Below are 17179 nucleotides of genomic sequence, written 5' to 3' on the forward strand. Positions count from 1 at the left end.
AGGTGGATGTGGACCTTTTGTCAGGGGCGTTAATGTCCCTTCGGATGGCACCAAAGATTTCGTACCGATCGGTCGGAATGCATTTGTCAGGACGTGCTGACGGTTATGCTGCCGTGGACTCCGCACACGTGGAAGAAATTTATGCGCGAGACGACAAAAAAAACAAAATAGGGTACACAGCGTTCAAAGCTAAACGTGGGAAGAGGCCATCCGGAAAGAGGTAACGACACCAGTTTTCTTCCCTGTTGTGCCGTTTTGGTGCAAGAATGAATAAATTTGGGGAAAAAAGGTCCATAAAATTCTAATAATCATATTTTTTTTAAAAAAAAGAAGAGGGCTTGTTAATTATCAAAATTATGGACCAAAAAAAAATAAAAAAAATGAAAACTGATGCCAAGGTAGGATTGTATTTTTGACGGAAGAATAATTCATTTTCTTTCACATAAATTCACCGATGAATCGCATAAACATCATTTTGAATTTTGTGCAAATTGATGAGTAAAATTGGAGTGGCTAAAGAAAGCCAATCAATTATTTGCATGAAAGATATAATTCAAATTTATTTTTCAGTATGCCGCTATCTACTGTTGCATCTTAACAAATATAACATCTAGCTTACAAGTGGCGTTGTTATTTTTTTATTTTCTAAAAAATTATAGTATAAATTCTGTTATTTTTTAATACTATGATATTGTTATTGGGATATAAGATTATATTATTTGAAGTATTATAAACAATCTAAAGCAATTATATGCCGTTATTGCAGCTTCGAACAGCGTTTTACCGCAGCAGTAAAATAGGTCAAAGCGGCAAATGATGTGGCTCATAATGGTCTAGATGTTGCGTCGGCAAATGATGCCAACTAGTTGTCAGACCAGTAATTTCAATGTCAGGGTAAAAACTGCAGAAAATTATGACCATAACTTCTAAGGCATTAACCTTATAAGTGTAACCTTGGTGCACGCTTGCATTGCTTCAAAAAAAAAAAAAAAAGAAAGAAAAAGAAAAACCGATCCACTCCAATCCGCCTCTACTCAAATTATTTTGAAAAAAAATTTGTTCAATTTATTAAGTCTTTTATCTCGAATTAGATCAACAACAAACCCATAAATTATTCGTCCATGAATATTTTACAAGCGGCTACAAATTTGTTTCTTGTTTCGGGCAAACAAACAAAATGACGGACCCATTGGGCATTCACAAGTTCGGTGAAGCTGACACCAAGCACTGCCCATTGAACAAAGCCTAGTAGTGGAGGAGGGCTAAGAGAGTTGGTGGCAAATGTGGCTGAGATTGCCTCTAGCTATTGATATTTGAATTCAGTTGGATACTTGGATTGCTTTCATAACAATTGGAAAAAAACCCATCATATCTCCAATCTAGCTTTGCCTGACTATTTTGGGTGATGAAATATGGATGCCTTACCTATAGTGCAAGTTATAGGACAATAGTGGTAAGTCTTTTAGCATTCACATTATGAATTATGGCTTTTAAAACGAGGATAATATTGAAAATAGCCAAGCATTATATTTGTTATATAGTGATTGTTACATCATAATGACGATGATTGCTTTTTGAGATTTTTTATAATTTTTTGAAAAATAATGACAACAGTTGTTATTTCATTATATGATATACACATGTTTAGTATAATGTGCTTAAGGACCCTGAAATTGTTATTTTAAATATTAATTAGTATGGAAGGGCATCTCCTATGCTAGGTATATTCGGGGTGCGGTTTACATCCACCTCGAAAGGAACTCGGCTATGGTGATCGAGTGGGTTCGAGATCGACACACCGAGATGAACGAGCAGTTGCTGCTTTGTGACATCTGGAAACTTGCAAGAGGGTATGGCTCCTTCCGGACCACTCATGTTTACCGGAAGGCGAACAATGCGGTTAACTGGGTGGCCTTCTTTGCGGCACATCACTCTGAAGGATTTTTTGGGAGAGCCAAGCGGATGTTCCTTACTTCCTTCGCCAGCTTCTTTTTTTCGATTCTGTTGGCTGCACTTATGCACGTGTCGTGTTAGGCGCCGTTGTACTAAAAAAAATGTTAATTGGAGCATTGCACATGTGTTCTCTTGGACATTTCTTGGATGTTCTACCATGCACAAGATTTTGGTCATAACCATTCATTTACATTGACTGGTGCTTCAAATTCGCACACGCATCAAGCTTCATTTTTTTTATCCATCCATAGCTTGAATTTTGACGTATCAGTGAGTCATGGATCAGAGGCTGCTCTTAAAAGATCTGGTCCATGGCATGATCTCACCCAAAATACTTGCTCTCCGCACAATGAAGACAAATAAAAGTCCATACATTACGTATTCTATTTTGATTGAGTGCCCCTTGAAAACAACGGGAATGCGGTTCACGTTAATCTAAGAGATCCATGCGGCAGCTTATGCAATTTCATCTCTTACTAGCTTTCTTGTTTTCATGATTACAAGATCCCTTCAGCAAGATATATACCAAGCATCTCCTATTCTTCCCTACTCTCCATCCATCACCTTCTTTCCTTCCCTGCTCTTCTCCCTCTCTTCTCTCCCAAGCCATGAACTCTCTCTCTCCCTCTCTCTCAAACTACTCTTCTTAATTAACTCTGTCCCTCTTAATTACTCTTCTCCATCTCTCTTCTCTCAACTTATGGCACAAGAGAGCAACTTCGTCCTTGCATTGCTTTCAAGAGAGACCTGACATGTATCCTCTTTCATGGACGCCATGGTATGAAGCGTGGTCCTGGCTTTATAGTTAGCTACTTAAACATGAATCCAAAATGAGATAAGATTCGTTATATTGACTATTTTAGGCCGAGAAGCGAGACATTGAATGGCTCTTCATTAAAATTTACTTGGGGAAGATTTGAAGACGTTTTGTATTACTTTTGAGGAAGATTCTTCGATGATGGTTAGGTGGCCATCGAGTTCAACAAATACTGACATCAGCTCATCCATTGATTCGTAATTGCTGGAGAATGGAATCATCATCTTCACGTTTGTATAGAATGACATATATTTATAGAAAATCAAATAGCGCTGTGGATGGAATGGTAATATTTGTGGCTAATTATAAAGAAACTATATTGTGGGCTTTACTGTGAGATATTCCAACTGATTTTTTGCATATTTTATTTTTCGATTTCCACTGATGTATTTATTCTAGATTGGTATAATAAAATCTGATTTACAAACTAAAAAGCTCTTCACTAAAAAAAACAAGATTATCGCCAGAAAGAAAATAGTGAGATGGTAGTATAGGACCATCTTAAACGCAAGCTACTAAATTAGGAGTTAGACTACATATCTTATACTAACCCTTGTAAAATAAGTCAACGATTTTCAAATCATTCTATTAAAATCATCTATTTTGACAGTAACTTGATGATTGGTTTAAAAATTATTAATATACGTAAATTTTACTTCCAGATATTTTGTATAATATAAATTACATTCAACATTTTGAATCATAAGATGGGGTAGTCAAACATTAATTTTGAATCGTTAATTTTGTTTTTAAAAAGTTAATGTAAAGTATGTAGTCCAACTCTTAAATTATATGTTAATTTTTTAATTAAATTCACAATGTTTTATCTTTTAAAGTAGAGAAATTTTTAATGAAAAGATATTAAAACTCAATAGGCTAAATAAATATACAGTAAAAATCATTTTTTCTTTGAAAACCACCCGAGGTTATTTGGACAATGCCTAATATTTAAAGGATCTACGCTCTCAATTCCTTGATATTTTTTCTTAAAAATAAAAAACCCTCCAACATTATTGGGAAAAGAAAATTATTCTATGACCATGAACCATTGTTTAAGTTAATCATGCCATTGACTTGATAGCAACAGATTTCTAATCTGATGCCAAAGAATATTTCCTACAGCTTTACAAAAGAAATTTCGAAAATTATGTGCCATGCGTTTGAGGTCTTTGCATCCTTAAGCTTCTGCACTGTTCCCATTCTGTCTCGGCAGCTTCTCGTATGGTGTTTTTTACTTGGGAGCCCCCACCTCCAAACTTCCTCAAGGTCAATTTTGATTGGTCGGTACTGGATGGAGGCACAAAAAGTGGAGCGAGTTTCGTCATTAGGGACCCGAACTCTAGAATCGTGGCAGCGAGAGGCTGTTAGTTATTTGACTGCATGGTTCCTGGTGTAGAGCTGAGAGCTACTTGGGTGAGCCTTCGACATGCTTAGCGTGTGCGCTCAGCTAGTTCAGTCATCATGGAGGGTGACTCGGCTACGGCCATCAGCCGGATCTAGGAGGTCCGAAGGTCGCTGCTACTGGCTATCTCTTGATTCGCGGTATCTGGATAATGATGAGGGACGAAGGGGTTGTCCAGGCGAATCATGTGGTTAGAGAAGCTAACGAAGCTGCAGATTAGGTGACCACCTATGTGGCTAACCATACCAGTAGCATTCTGTGGGCGGGGGATAGGGAGCTGCCTCGGAAGCTCCTTAATATTTTGTTTTCCGATTTTATTGGGTGCATCCGTACACGTGTTGTATGAATCAACCGGTCTTAAAAGAAGAAGAGGAGGAGGAAGAAGAAGAAGAAGAAGAAGAAGAGGAGGAAGAAGAAGAAGAAGAAGAGACTCATATTTTTTTAATCCAAGGACAAGATAATTTCATCTAAATCGGATGGTAGCGGTCAAGCATCATCAGGAGTTCTATTTTCACAGAGAAATAAGAAGCATGTCCACCAGAAGTTCCCAAAAAAAATTCACATGCGTCTGCGGACGACAAAAAACTCAGCTGCTCCTCCGGCATAAAAAGTTGTTGTCTGATGGAGCTTGCGGTACCCGCTCTGCTAAGGCCCTCATGGTCGTCAAACAGTCCGTTTTTTTTAAATACAGGATCTCGTTTTCTCCCAGATTTCTTCTGTTTACAACGACCATTTTTCTCAATATAATAATATTTTTTTTTAAAAATCCATTATAATAAATATATAAATATCATCTATATGGCTTCAAATGCTAAATTATATTTTTTAATTCATATTTATTATATTTATATCTAAAAATTTATAAAATTTATATTTATATTCGGTTAAATTAGACGTTAGTTAAGCTATTTATCTCGTATAAAAAATTGAAATTACTTTTAGATAAAAAAAAATATACATATAGATGGCCTTATATCACTTAAAATTATTTTTTAAAATTTTTTGATGTGATATTGGATCTCATTTAAAGTAAATAGTTTGACTAATATTTTAGATTAAAATATTTAATAAAAATCAATCTAAGAGATAAATATAGATTTTTTTAAAAATATTATTTTTTATGGAGAGTGGGAGAGATCTAGAGGATGAGTTTATCTTTTAGAGCACCGCAGTAAATGCTGATTTTTGATTAATTTTAGAATATTTTTATAATTTATTTTAATTTTGTTTTAAAAAATTAATATATATATATATATATATATTTTTTTTCATTTCTATGCATGAACTGTTTTGATGTTATATTCACAATTATGTCACACAACTCTAAAGCAAAAGTTTGACATACGTCAAAATCTTTTAAAATCTTCCAAGGTGAAATTTTTTTACAATGACACTTATCACCATGTCAGCGACCTCATTCAATGTCCAACGTCCTGTAGCACATAACGCATCCTGTCGATACCGGCAATGGCCCACCACCTGAACGAGGGCATTTCGGTCAATCCGCGCATTTCCTAATTCGGATTCCTCTCTCCAGAAAAAAAAAAATCTCCTGTTTCCTTATCATTTTCGAAAAATCTGGAAACAAATGACAAATGGACGGCTATGATAAGCCTATCATGTTAGTTAAAATAGATCCGTGTCGGATTGGGCAGCTCCCTCTTTCTTTATCGGTTGGGGCTGCTTGCGTCTCATAGATCTCCTCCACGTAAGACCAGAAAATTTCTATTTTCTATTAAAAATAAATAAAAATAAAACTTTATAAATAAACCCTCGACCTCGGCGCAGGGCCCCCGGCTCTTATCTTCTTCTCTTCTTCGCTTCTTCTCTGAGAAGCCATGAAGTTTTTTCCTTTCAAAAGAATCCTTTCAGTTCCTCTCTTTCTTCTCCTGCTTCTAATCGCTCTTCTTCTCGTTTTCTCTTATTCTTCTCCGAATTGGGGGCATGGGTGTTGGAAGGCTCCTTTCCGGCCGACGGATTTCCTTCCGCTGCTTCCGAGGATCGTCTCGTGGCCGATCCTTCGGTCGCTTCGCAGCGCCGTAGACCTCCTCCCGACATTCGTTGGCGCCGCCTCCTCCACCAACCACGACCTCGAGTGGAAGGGCGCCTGCTTCTATGAGAACCAAGCCTGGCTGGAGTTCCACAACAAGAGCGGCACCCCGTTCGGCGGCGGTACTCTCCACATCAAGGTCGGCAAAAATAGAAATTAAAAAAAAACGAAAAAACTCATCCCTATTGCGCGCGTTTTGGGGTTTTAAGCCTGGGCGAAGAGAAAATTTCGATTTTGTTTTTAAAATTTTTGTCTTTCGAGGGGTTTTGTGGGAATTGAGCTATTGGATTCTTTGATATAGCGAGCTTGTGGTTTTTCTTAGTGTTAATTTCACTTGTGCTGGGGGCAAGTTCCTATCTTCTTTAGTATTTTGAGGGATTTCGGGAGAAATTGGGTTACTGGGTTCGTAGGATTAGGTCGGATTTGCCATGATTAGCTAGTCTGGGGGGTCCTACTTTTCTCTTTTCTATTTTTGTTTAGTTTTGCTGTTTTCCTGTTATTTTCACTGATATTGGACAAAGGCAACTTTTCCCCACACCCCCTCCCCCTTTTTCCGGTCTTTTGGGGAAATTTGGCTATTTAATTCTTCTATGTTTATATCTAAGTTTTTGACAGAAAAGATCAGACATCGCTCGACAAGCATTATTATTAAGCCAAAATTTAAAGTTTTTATAATAATGAGAATTGTCTGCAACCTTCGTCAATTGGCCCAGGAAAAGTACTGAACCAAATAGGTAGCATATTATGGCTTAATAAAAAAATCAAATCACTCACGATGCTAGTCGCCAGAAATCCAAAAATGAAAAGCAAAGCAATTGTAGAATAAAAAGAAACTCGTGAAACACTTCTTTCCAGTACTCTCAGCAATTAATCACCAAGTCTAGCTGATTTGTAAGTTGAACACTTGAATTGCAGCAAAAGTTCTTGGTGCGCTTCCCTATCAGTAGCATTATAGTTCATGCTAAAATATGGAAATAGGAGCTTTCTCTACCAATGTTGTAAGTGTTATTTGCTGACATGCTTTTTGGGTAAAAAACCCTATGAAGCTAACAATTTCTTCATTTTCTGTCCAGACCAGCAATGCACATAGTTGGACATGTATGGATCTTTACATCTTTGCAACTCCATTCCAAGTAACCTGGGATTACTATTTTTTGTCTCGAGAGCATACTCTGGATTTTGATGAGTGGGAGGGAGAAGCTGAATATGAATATGTAAGTTCATACTGTAAATAATTAAAATCTAGGTATAACAAAGAAAGCATGATTTCCTGATTTTTGTTGGCAAAGAATTTTTTTTCTTAAAACTTTAGATGACATCAGGTGAAAGAAAATGGAGTATCGATCTTCCTTATGCAATCAGGGATGATTGGAACCCTTCGAGCTCTGTGGGATGTTTTTCCTTTGTTTACAAATACTGGATGGGGTGAAAACTCGAACCTTGCTTTTCTAAAGAATCATATGGGGGCAACATTTGAGGAGCATCCACAACCGTGGGTTTCAACTATTAACCCCGATGATGTTCACTCTGGAGATCTTTTAGTTTTATCAAAAATTCGGGGGCGCTGGGGTGGTTTTGAGACTTTAGAGAAATGGGTGACTGGAGCTTATGCTGGTCATAGTGCAGTTTTCTTAAAGGATTCTGAAGGAAAGCTTTTTGTTGGAGAGTCTGGCCATGAAAATGAGAAGGTTAGACTTGATCAGCTTCTGCTAGCTAACAACTCCATTTATGCCTTGTTTTACCTATACAGAATTTGGCTTTATATATTTTATGATAATTATCTTTGATGCTGCTTCTAATCCTTGCTATTTCTGAAAAAATGAAAATGTACATGAAAGTTTCTGGTGACAAAGAATCAAGCAGTGTTAACTACCGGACAACATACTTTAGGACCATTTTCATTCATTCACATCCTATTACCTTTGGCCTAAGATTTATGCATATAAATGTGCAAACTTGAGCATAAGTTTATTTTCTATTAATGTGTATGTGCACACACATGCATCCATGCTTCTGGTTGTATAGAAGAGAATGCATATGAATGCTTATAAGTTCATGTATTTTATTACATCTACATTAATTTGATTGATATACGGACATGCATAGATAACATTTTGCATACACTTATGTTCATTCTGAAGTTTACTTGTTAACCTTCGTGCGTGTGTGCATGTGTGCATATGCATGTGCATGTGCATGCATTGGTACGTTGTTACAAGATCTGTCAAAATACATCTTCACAATTCTCTCAGAGCATTTTGAATTTGATGTTGTAGTTTCTTGGTGCTTTTTCACAATATTGCTTTCTTACAGTATCATTATTTAATGGCATTTTTATAATTTATGCTATCAAGGTAAATGCTTTAAGGTTTGAAAAAGATAAAGATAACAAGCATTGGTGGTATATTTGCTGTCATGTTTCCTGTTGTACTTCATTTTTAAGTTGTTTGCTTAGATTGAAGGCTGTCTTTTCTTTTGACCCCCTAACGTCAGGGGCTGACCGCTGAGCTCACTCTGGCCTCGCAGGGCGGGCCAGAGTGGGTGCGGCAAGGTTCTTTTTTTACCCCTTTAGAGTTTGGTTGTTCAGATAACTTCTATACAAGACTTCTAATTGATGTTTATACTACTCCCTGATCATGGTATATATGGTACATTTTATATTCACTATCTTATTAGCGATGGAGCTCATGCTTTCTTTCTTTGTAGGGAGAAGATGTTATTGTTGTTATGCCATGGGAGGAGTGGTGGGACTATGAGCAAACCAAAGATGATGCAAATCCCCATATTGCATATCTTCCCCTGCATCCAGATGTTCGAGCCAAATTTAATTCTACTGCAGCTTGGGAGTATGCAGAAAGCATGATAGGAAAGCCTTACGGTTATCACAATATGATTTTCAGCTGGATAGATACTATAAGTGGGAATTACCCATCACCCTTGGATTCACATCTGGTATCTTATTTCTTATACTTCTTAATGTAATTCTTTTTTTGGTGGAAATCAAGTTGAAAATTTTCTAGTTTCTTATGCACATATCATGCATTATGTATGATATTTTGGGATATTCAAATTTATCGATATATCTTGTGGGCAAATGCCAAGCACCATCTATGCGACGTACTTAAGAATGCCCTTGCTGAAAGTCATCTATTTACCCAAATTTTGGAGATCCATGCATGCAAAAGAATGTGTTGCTGGGAGCCAGTCACTTGTTTGTCCAAGCATTTGAGGCTTTTTTGAGGCATTGTTGGCTAAAACAAGCCATTATGATGTGATTGTGTGGAATTTAAAATGTATTTGATATATTTGTTGAGGCGTTCTCTAGATTTATGATAGCTTGAAGTAAATATATTAATGACTTAGTTTCAATTTGCTAATGCATTTAATTTACATGTTATTGTAAGTAAATCAGAATATTTTCAATATCATTCTAACTTGCCATTTTACTATTGCTTCCTATATGTATTAACTCATGATTTTCTCGTTTTATGAACAGTTTGTTCTTATTCGGCTATTCGCCTTTTTTCTCTTCAAATCTAATTTCTGATTTGTAATCCATATAAGCAGTTCATTGTTGATGTATTGATGTACCATCTTACTCCAAAATATCATGGTTTAATGTATGTATTTATGCGTGCATTTGTATTTTGATTTTTGTTTTCTACCATTTCTCTGAAATTAATTTTTTCCCTAATGAGAAACTAAACATAACCATATGGTGCTCTTCAATAGTGTCCAATTTGAGGGTTACAATTTACTGGGGAATTTCTAATATGCTTCGCTTGAAAGTTAATTTATGTGGTTGAAGTTCCATTTTGTGCTTACCGAAGTTTCATATGGTGTACATCCCATTGAAGAGGATGCTTATTTCTGTTTCCCTTATATCACAACACACTAATGGCTTTTATATTCATAATATTAAGTATTAGCCTGCAGCAAAATGATGATCTCGATTGGACATGCAACATATTCCTTTGGGTGATCTTAGTTTAAAGCTTCTAAATACAAATTACACATACACACTGTTAAACTATTGATTAGATCTACAGTATTAATTCCAAATTTCTCACTCTTTTTTCTGCCTTTCTTTCTTTAAAGTAAGTGCTAACTGCTAGTTATGATGTAACATAGGTTGCTTCTGCTATGACCATGTGGAATAAACTCCAGCCAGCATATGCTGCTAACTTGTGGAATGAAGCCCTGAACAAACGACTTGGCACAGAGGTTTGATTATCCATTCATTTTGTTGGCTAAATTCTTCTTTTCATATATTCATGTTAGTATTTTAATTGTCAATATTTTTCTGTCTAAAAAAAAAACCCTCCAGTTTTCTTTTCATGAATAGTCTATTTTTCCTAGTTAAGTAAGTAGCAGTGGTTCAATTTTCAGGATATTATAGGAACACTTAAGTTTCACCTACAGAGATGTCCATTATGTGGCTGATGGAATTATTTGGATTGGGAACCAGTTGGCTCCAAACAGGCTAGTAGTAGTAGAAACATGGGAGTTAATCTTTGTTGTTTTTAATGTTGGAGGATTTCATTATAGCAATTAGCATAGGATGAGTTTCAATTCTGAACCCCTTTTTCTGACACAGTTTGGGCTGACTTTGGTCATGCAATCTGCAATTCTGCTTGGGTCGGGGTCAATCATTATAAACTCAAATATAAGCCGGTTTGGTTCATGGTAGAGTTATGAAATATATGGTCATAGCTATAAGTACAGAGCCAAGGTAGGCTTATTTCAGTTAGACCATCTGCCACCCATTGGGACATTCCAGGCCTATATATGAAAAATACTTTAGCCTAGGGCAATTTCTGAATGCAGGGACTCACACACCTCTTTGTTTTCTCCATTTGTCTCAGATCTTCATTAAGGCCTAAAGTTCAAGGCTTACTTCTTGAAGTCTGGGGTTGTGACACCAAAAGTGCAACCTCCTCCACCATACCCAAATAGGCAAGAGATTAGAATTTTTGTTTCATTATTGAGCATATATTTATGTTGGTTAGATGGGTTGGCTCAGATCAGAGACTTGTTATTAGGTCAGTCATGTTCTTGTCCAGCCTCCCCATGTTGGCATGGGCGTAACCTAACCTGAAAACACCTGACCTAATTTATTGCCACTCTTATGTTCGTTGATGAGTAGACTGCATATATGTGGTGTATACCATCTACCACAAAAGAAATCTGATTTGCACTTACTGCAATAAGATAAGTGCTTTCATGAATCCTAATCCTAATCCTCTATATGTTAGTCTTTTGATAAGGTCACTGAAGTATAAAATTCTCAGTGTGCATTGTTTGGTGGCTTTTCTATGACAAGTTAATATCCAATACTAGTATGTAGTAATTTCTCTATTAGATACATCTTATTGAGTTATATAACAAGAGCATGCGTAGTTATGCTTAAGGTTTTAAATACTGAGGTATGGAGTTGTACCGGTCACTGGCCAATACGGTTCGTATTGTTGTATGTCCCAGATGGCACCTTGTATTATTTGGGCTGCACGGGCTAATTCTTTAATCCATTACGATGCTACCGTGCTTTATGGATTGTAACTGATGGCTTTGTGACACTGATAACATTTTAATTGTTGGTAAGAGATGTAACATTAAACACTTCCAAGATTTTGCAGTGAACCTTGTCACTACTTCTTGTGATGCTTACCTCCATTATTGTTCAAATGGTAGGCAAAATGGGTTTTGATGCTACTCATGATTAAAAACTATGTTCATGGTGTCCTTTTGGAAATGTCATTATTTGTATCCAAATGGTGCTGAAAAATAAGGAACATTTATTAGTTAATTTAGAAGTGATTTTAGAGAACCAATAGTTACTGGTATGAGATCTAGGTAGCACGCAAGCATTTGAGAGCAGCTTTGAAATTAACACAACATCATACGTATAAAATTCCTTTAGTAGATATTCCACTATGAACAAACCAAACCTTTGGAAGTGCAATTAAATGAATTATATTGGAAGTTATTCCACTCGGACAAAAAAAAACTACAGTTGGCTGGATTTTCTATTTAGATCCGAGCTGTTAATGAATGCAAACCATATCCTAAGCATGTCTAATGGAAAGTACGCAATAGATGATTAGGTTTTGACATATGGATTGAGGATTTTAGTTATATTAGAAATAGAAAAAAAGACACTGCAGGAAACTTAAAAAAAAAATAAAGAGTAGATGAGACAGAGAGGAAGTGGGATAAGATCCGGACCCACTCCAGTGTGATCTTGTTCCAGAATTGAGCCTCATGCATGTTAGAAGAAAAGAAAATTAGAAAGAAGACACATGATAATCAGGATTCACTCATCCAACTTTGCATCACACTAAGAACTCAAATGGAAGACAGAAGACTCCTTTTTTGAGTGACATAGCATCATTTTTTTTGTTGTAAAGTACTCCTACAACCTAAAACACCTAGAGCCCATTACATCAGTTAAAACAAGAGCCACAAGGCCCGATGGGAAGTTAAGAGTCCCAAATCCAATGCTCCTCCAGGGAAGCTCCAAAACCAGCAACGCAGTCTGATGGTCTATTGCCTTCATGGAAGACATGAGCAACACAGACCTCCTGAAGCTTTGGAGAATAGCCTTCGGCTGAAGTAAGCAGGGGTTGTAAACAATATTTGTCCCCTTGTAACCAACATAACTGTGGTGGATGTAGGTTTTTAACAGAACAGGTAACACCCATAAAAGTGGCCTGTGACCAAACCTTCCTTCACATGTATCAAATTGAAGGTCAGACATTCCTCCATGCCCAAGTAACTTGTTGAACAAGTAGAAATAAAATGAATTTGATGTCTTTAGGCCCAAGTAGTGAAGTAGATTGCTTCATGGATAAGCATGAAAACAGAAAATAAAACAAATTAATTGGAACTTACATGACCTAACTAATGATTCAAATGATAAAGCTGAGACAAATAAGACTCGATGACTCAATTAACGAAGATCAATTGACTTGTCTAAAGCACTTGATTGGTACTTCTAGTTGTTGGTCCAAAGCCATCGACAAGCTCGACTTTTGTAACTGAGTCACTTGAAACTTTCTTAATCATGCATGACCAGAACCCACATGTGATGCTGGTTTCTACTGCTGATTGATTTGGCCTCAGGAACCAGAGCCAATTACTACAGCTTGTGCTGATGGTGTCTGTGTCCTCCTGCATGAGCATTATTCCAATCCTTTCGACATTAATTTGCAGTGCTAAGCACCACTGGTTGATTTTGGATTATTTTTTGGACAAAATGAGTGTGCGTCGTCAACTTCACAAGGGTTGGGATGACATTCAATGAGAATAGCAACCATGAATAACACATTTATAGTAACTGAAATCAACTGCACTCTTGCATAACATTATTTTATTTATCTTTTAAACCTAATTCGATTTAGGTATGGATTCAACAGCATCTTTTATAGTGACAGATTGATTTTGTCCCTTGGGGGTTTATTATCCTCTTTACTAGCTATTTTATGACCTCATTGGGGTGAATATTGCTTAACCGACAATCAGAGTTGAGTCCCGGTGCTCTATTTTTCATAAATTTTAATAGTTTCTTGTTGAATATAGACAAAAATAAGTCTAGGCTCGATTTAAGGTTGTGTACATTTACCTTTTTGATTCCTCATTAAAGTTAATTAAACTGGGATTTTGCAGGGTCTTGATCTGCCTGCAATTATGGTTGAAGCAGAGAAGCTTGGGATTTCTTTTGACAAATTGCTGACAGTTCCTGAACATGATAATTGGGTCTACTCTGATGGGAAGTCAGCCTCTTGTATTGTTTTTATTCTTGCAATGTACAAGGACGCTGGGCTGTTTGATCCAATTGCCAGCAACATACAAGTCACTGAGTTCACTGTAAGTTTTACTTGAACTGGCTGGAGCAAATAGGTCATAATGTGCATGTAATATTTTTTGGCAGGGTGACATAAATATCTTATTCATTTTTTTTTCAAAGGAATTGTTCTTTTATACTTTGAATTAGGAGCTGACTTTTAGGGGCTGTTTGGATGCCTGTGTAACTTATCCCTAGGATATACTTTCAGTAAATGATGAGAAATTATCATTAGTGGGTTGGGCTAGAATGCTCTCGGGAGAGCTGGTGGTTCCATTTGTGCAAATTCTATAGTGGAACTGCTCTTATTGAGAACCAGAGATGCACAGACGGACATACAAACACATGCATGTGCATGCACACACAAGTTGATTATAACCTTGTCAATGGTATAATAATTCATGCTGATACATCCATGTCGACCTTCATACTAGACATGCATATTTGCAGACAAAGACACATATTTGCATCTACTAACTTAATTGCAATATATCAAGGGTTTAATGGTTTTGTGAAAACAAAACTTATTATTAGACTTGTGCAAATTTTATATTGCCAAACTACCTTAAAAACATGAATCTATTTATGCCATATGATTTCAATGATGCATATTGAAATATTTGTTAGGCACATTACGCATTATAGATCATGATCAATAGTGTAGACATCAATCCAGATTCCATATGTGTTTTGTCTGCATGGTGTATCTTAAAATCTGGTCATGTATGCTGGGGCATCAATATCACTGTAACCAACTTGAAAATCTTGAATTCTGTATAAAATCCAAGAAAATTGAATGGTTATGTATATCGCAATTGTGATCTCTGTGTTAAGTCTCTTTTCTTACCTCTCGGATTATTTTCATAATATGCAGATAAAAGATGCCTACACCCTCAACTTTTTTGAGAGCAACTCAAGCCGCCTGCCGGAGTGGTGCAACAAAGATGACAACGTGAAGCTTCCTTTCTGTCAAATTATGGGCCGGTATCGAATGGAATTGCCTGAATTCAACACTATACAGCCATACCCTCACATGAATGAGAGATGCCCATCCCTACCACCAGACTATGCCAGGTCCAGTTATTGCTGAGAAACTGTTCTCGGTTTCACGAGTATTTAGTTCCTATATGCTGCTGCTTTGTATCAATTCTTTCAAGCTACTGCCTTGTGTAAATAAGTGGGTAGGAAGGGTACTAGTTCATGTAATTTGGTGCAAGGGTTGTATACTAAAAGCCTAGCCGCTGGTGGGGGCTGTGGTGTGGAACTTCTGGTAGAGGAGCGGTGGAATGACTGTTCATATGTAGTGTAGGTAATAGCAATAATGCTAATTCCTGGTTCTAAGACTGACATGAGAAGTTTTCATGGGGATCCCTTGCCAATTACATGGTGGTCCTTCATCTAGTTTAAAAAGTTTCCATGCACCGAATTTATGTACATCTGTTATCTCTGATTCCTACATGGCTTGGATTAGGTTTTTCTCTGTCCTCCATATACAAACTCACGTTGTTATAAAAGGCTGATATGGAAAAGGCATTTGCCGGATCTGGGCACATACCTTCTAACATATCTTCTGAGTTGGTCTAGGGTATGGAAGCAGTCCTTCCTATCGAAATTTAGATCCCATCCCTTAGGATACAGATTGACAAGGCGTTCCAACGCGCCCACGCCTTACTGCTTATTCAGGGGCGGGCGAAAGCGCCTATGGGACCATTCGACATTCACTGCTACCTGTGCTGCTTTGTGAATTTGATATGATGGATCTCCCACCTCGGTAGAATATGGCGCCCTTGTGGCAATCTATTTGATTGTATCGAAAGGCCCACTGAATTGGGATTTCTCTATTGGGGCGGGTCATTTCGGGGCAAGCGGATCATTTATCATAAAGAGGATGAGCCATCTCTATCAAGATGATTCTAACTCGTCGGATATTTATTCTAGTATCTGGAGCACGGAATATATAGAATAGATCAAGAAAAGAATTCCGGGCTTTAGGCTTGGATAGTTAGAAATTCTATCTTGGGCGGTTGATTGCCTAGTATGTCTCTCTTTGTTGTCGGCGTGAGAACAGTTGAGGGTTGCTTTTTTCTTCTTTTCCAGCGTCGTATAAACTCTTTCTTCTGTTTTAGGTTCCTATTGATCCGGTTTCAAGATCAATGAACAAGAGAGATCCCAAAATATCCATGTGAAAAAAAAAGAGATGTATGAGCTCTGTTCCAATGAAGAAAAGAACAACAATAAAAAAAAAGCATCACCTTCGCTGCAGCTGCCGCCACCACCACCAAGTCAATCTTATAGTAATGTGGTTCGCTCAATGCCTACATCATGTTTAAATATTGTATTCAAACTCGATAGACTTGATTCAATATAAAAAGATGATGAATTAAATAAATAAATCTTAAAATCTCATCCAATCCAATTCGACGAAGGAAAATGGTTTAAGCTTGAGAAATCAAAGTTTTAATCCAATTCAAACTCGGATAGAATTTGAATGTGCTAAATATTGTTCCAACCACAGAGAGACAGAGAGAGAGAGTGCTACGTATGTCCACGAGGCCCCTCACCGTCCCCGTCGTGGGTAAAAGAAAAGAGATTCTGGACGTCCCCACTTCACCGTCTACTTCATCGAAGTAAAAACGCAGTGCAGTCCTTCCAAAATCTCAGCTGATATTGTCTAAATTTCCGAAACCTCAAAACCAAGAACTTCCCCAACCATGCACTGAATCGACCAAGATCACACTGCCATTCCTCCTCGAGTACTGATTGGCCTATTTGTCCCAGACTCTTTTGAGTTCCGTTGCTCTACATTACCGTATCCTAATCGATGCAAAAAGAAAAGAAAAAAAAAATACTCGAAATTTTTGAGTACTAGTACGTAAGGAAGTACAGTGGAAGGTAACAAACAGTATGTATCATGATCAGCTCAAACTATTCCAGTTTAAAATTGGTTTAGTATTTCCAACATTTTTTAGGGGGATCAAAGCCAAAATATTGGCATATGTGTCATGATCAGCTCTTTTGTTAGAAGTTGTGTCTTCCAACTCTGCAAAATGTATGCCAACTTCTCTTAAAATCCATTAATACAGTTTATTCTCAGGAGCTAAAAAGATTTAGACT

The 17179-nt window shown here is 37.0% G+C and overlaps 1 protein-coding gene across 1 annotated transcript; it reads left to right on the plus strand.

Moving 5' to 3' along the window:
* The first annotated feature begins 5829 nt into the window (after window positions 1–5829).
* LOC103723322 (inositol-1,4,5-trisphosphate 5-phosphatase) lies at window positions 5830–15499 on the plus strand. The gene is made up of 7 exons (XM_008814208.6): window positions 5830–6361; window positions 7296–7436; window positions 7545–7910; window positions 8929–9174; window positions 10354–10446; window positions 13888–14088; window positions 14940–15499. The coding sequence occupies exons 1-7, from the start codon at window positions 6011–6013 to the stop codon at window positions 15153–15155; spliced, it is 1614 nt and encodes a 537-aa protein (XP_008812430.2). The 5' UTR covers window positions 5830–6010; the 3' UTR covers window positions 15156–15499.
* The last annotated feature ends 1680 nt before the right edge of the window (window positions 15500–17179 follow it).

Source organism: Phoenix dactylifera, chromosome 1 (assembly GCF_051530095.1).
Source record: "Phoenix dactylifera cultivar Ajwa chromosome 1, Ajwa_hap1_PhDact_Kaust_v1.1, whole genome shotgun sequence".
In the NCBI taxonomy this organism is placed as follows: domain Eukaryota; kingdom Viridiplantae; phylum Streptophyta; class Magnoliopsida; order Arecales; family Arecaceae; genus Phoenix; species Phoenix dactylifera.

Excerpts from the sequence above, each read along its gene's own strand:
- LOC103723322 (XM_008814208.6), top strand. The coding sequence starts at position 6,011 with ATGAAGTTTTTTCCTTTCAAAAGAATCCTTTCAGTTCCTCTCTTTCTT. Across the intron at positions 7,911-8,928 it reads CTGGCCATGAAAATGAGAAG|GGAGAAGATGTTATTGTTGT; the intron begins GTTAGACTTGAT and ends CTTTCTTTGTAG. Across the intron at positions 10,447-13,887 it reads ACAAACGACTTGGCACAGAG|GGTCTTGATCTGCCTGCAAT; the intron begins GTTTGATTATCC and ends GGGATTTTGCAG.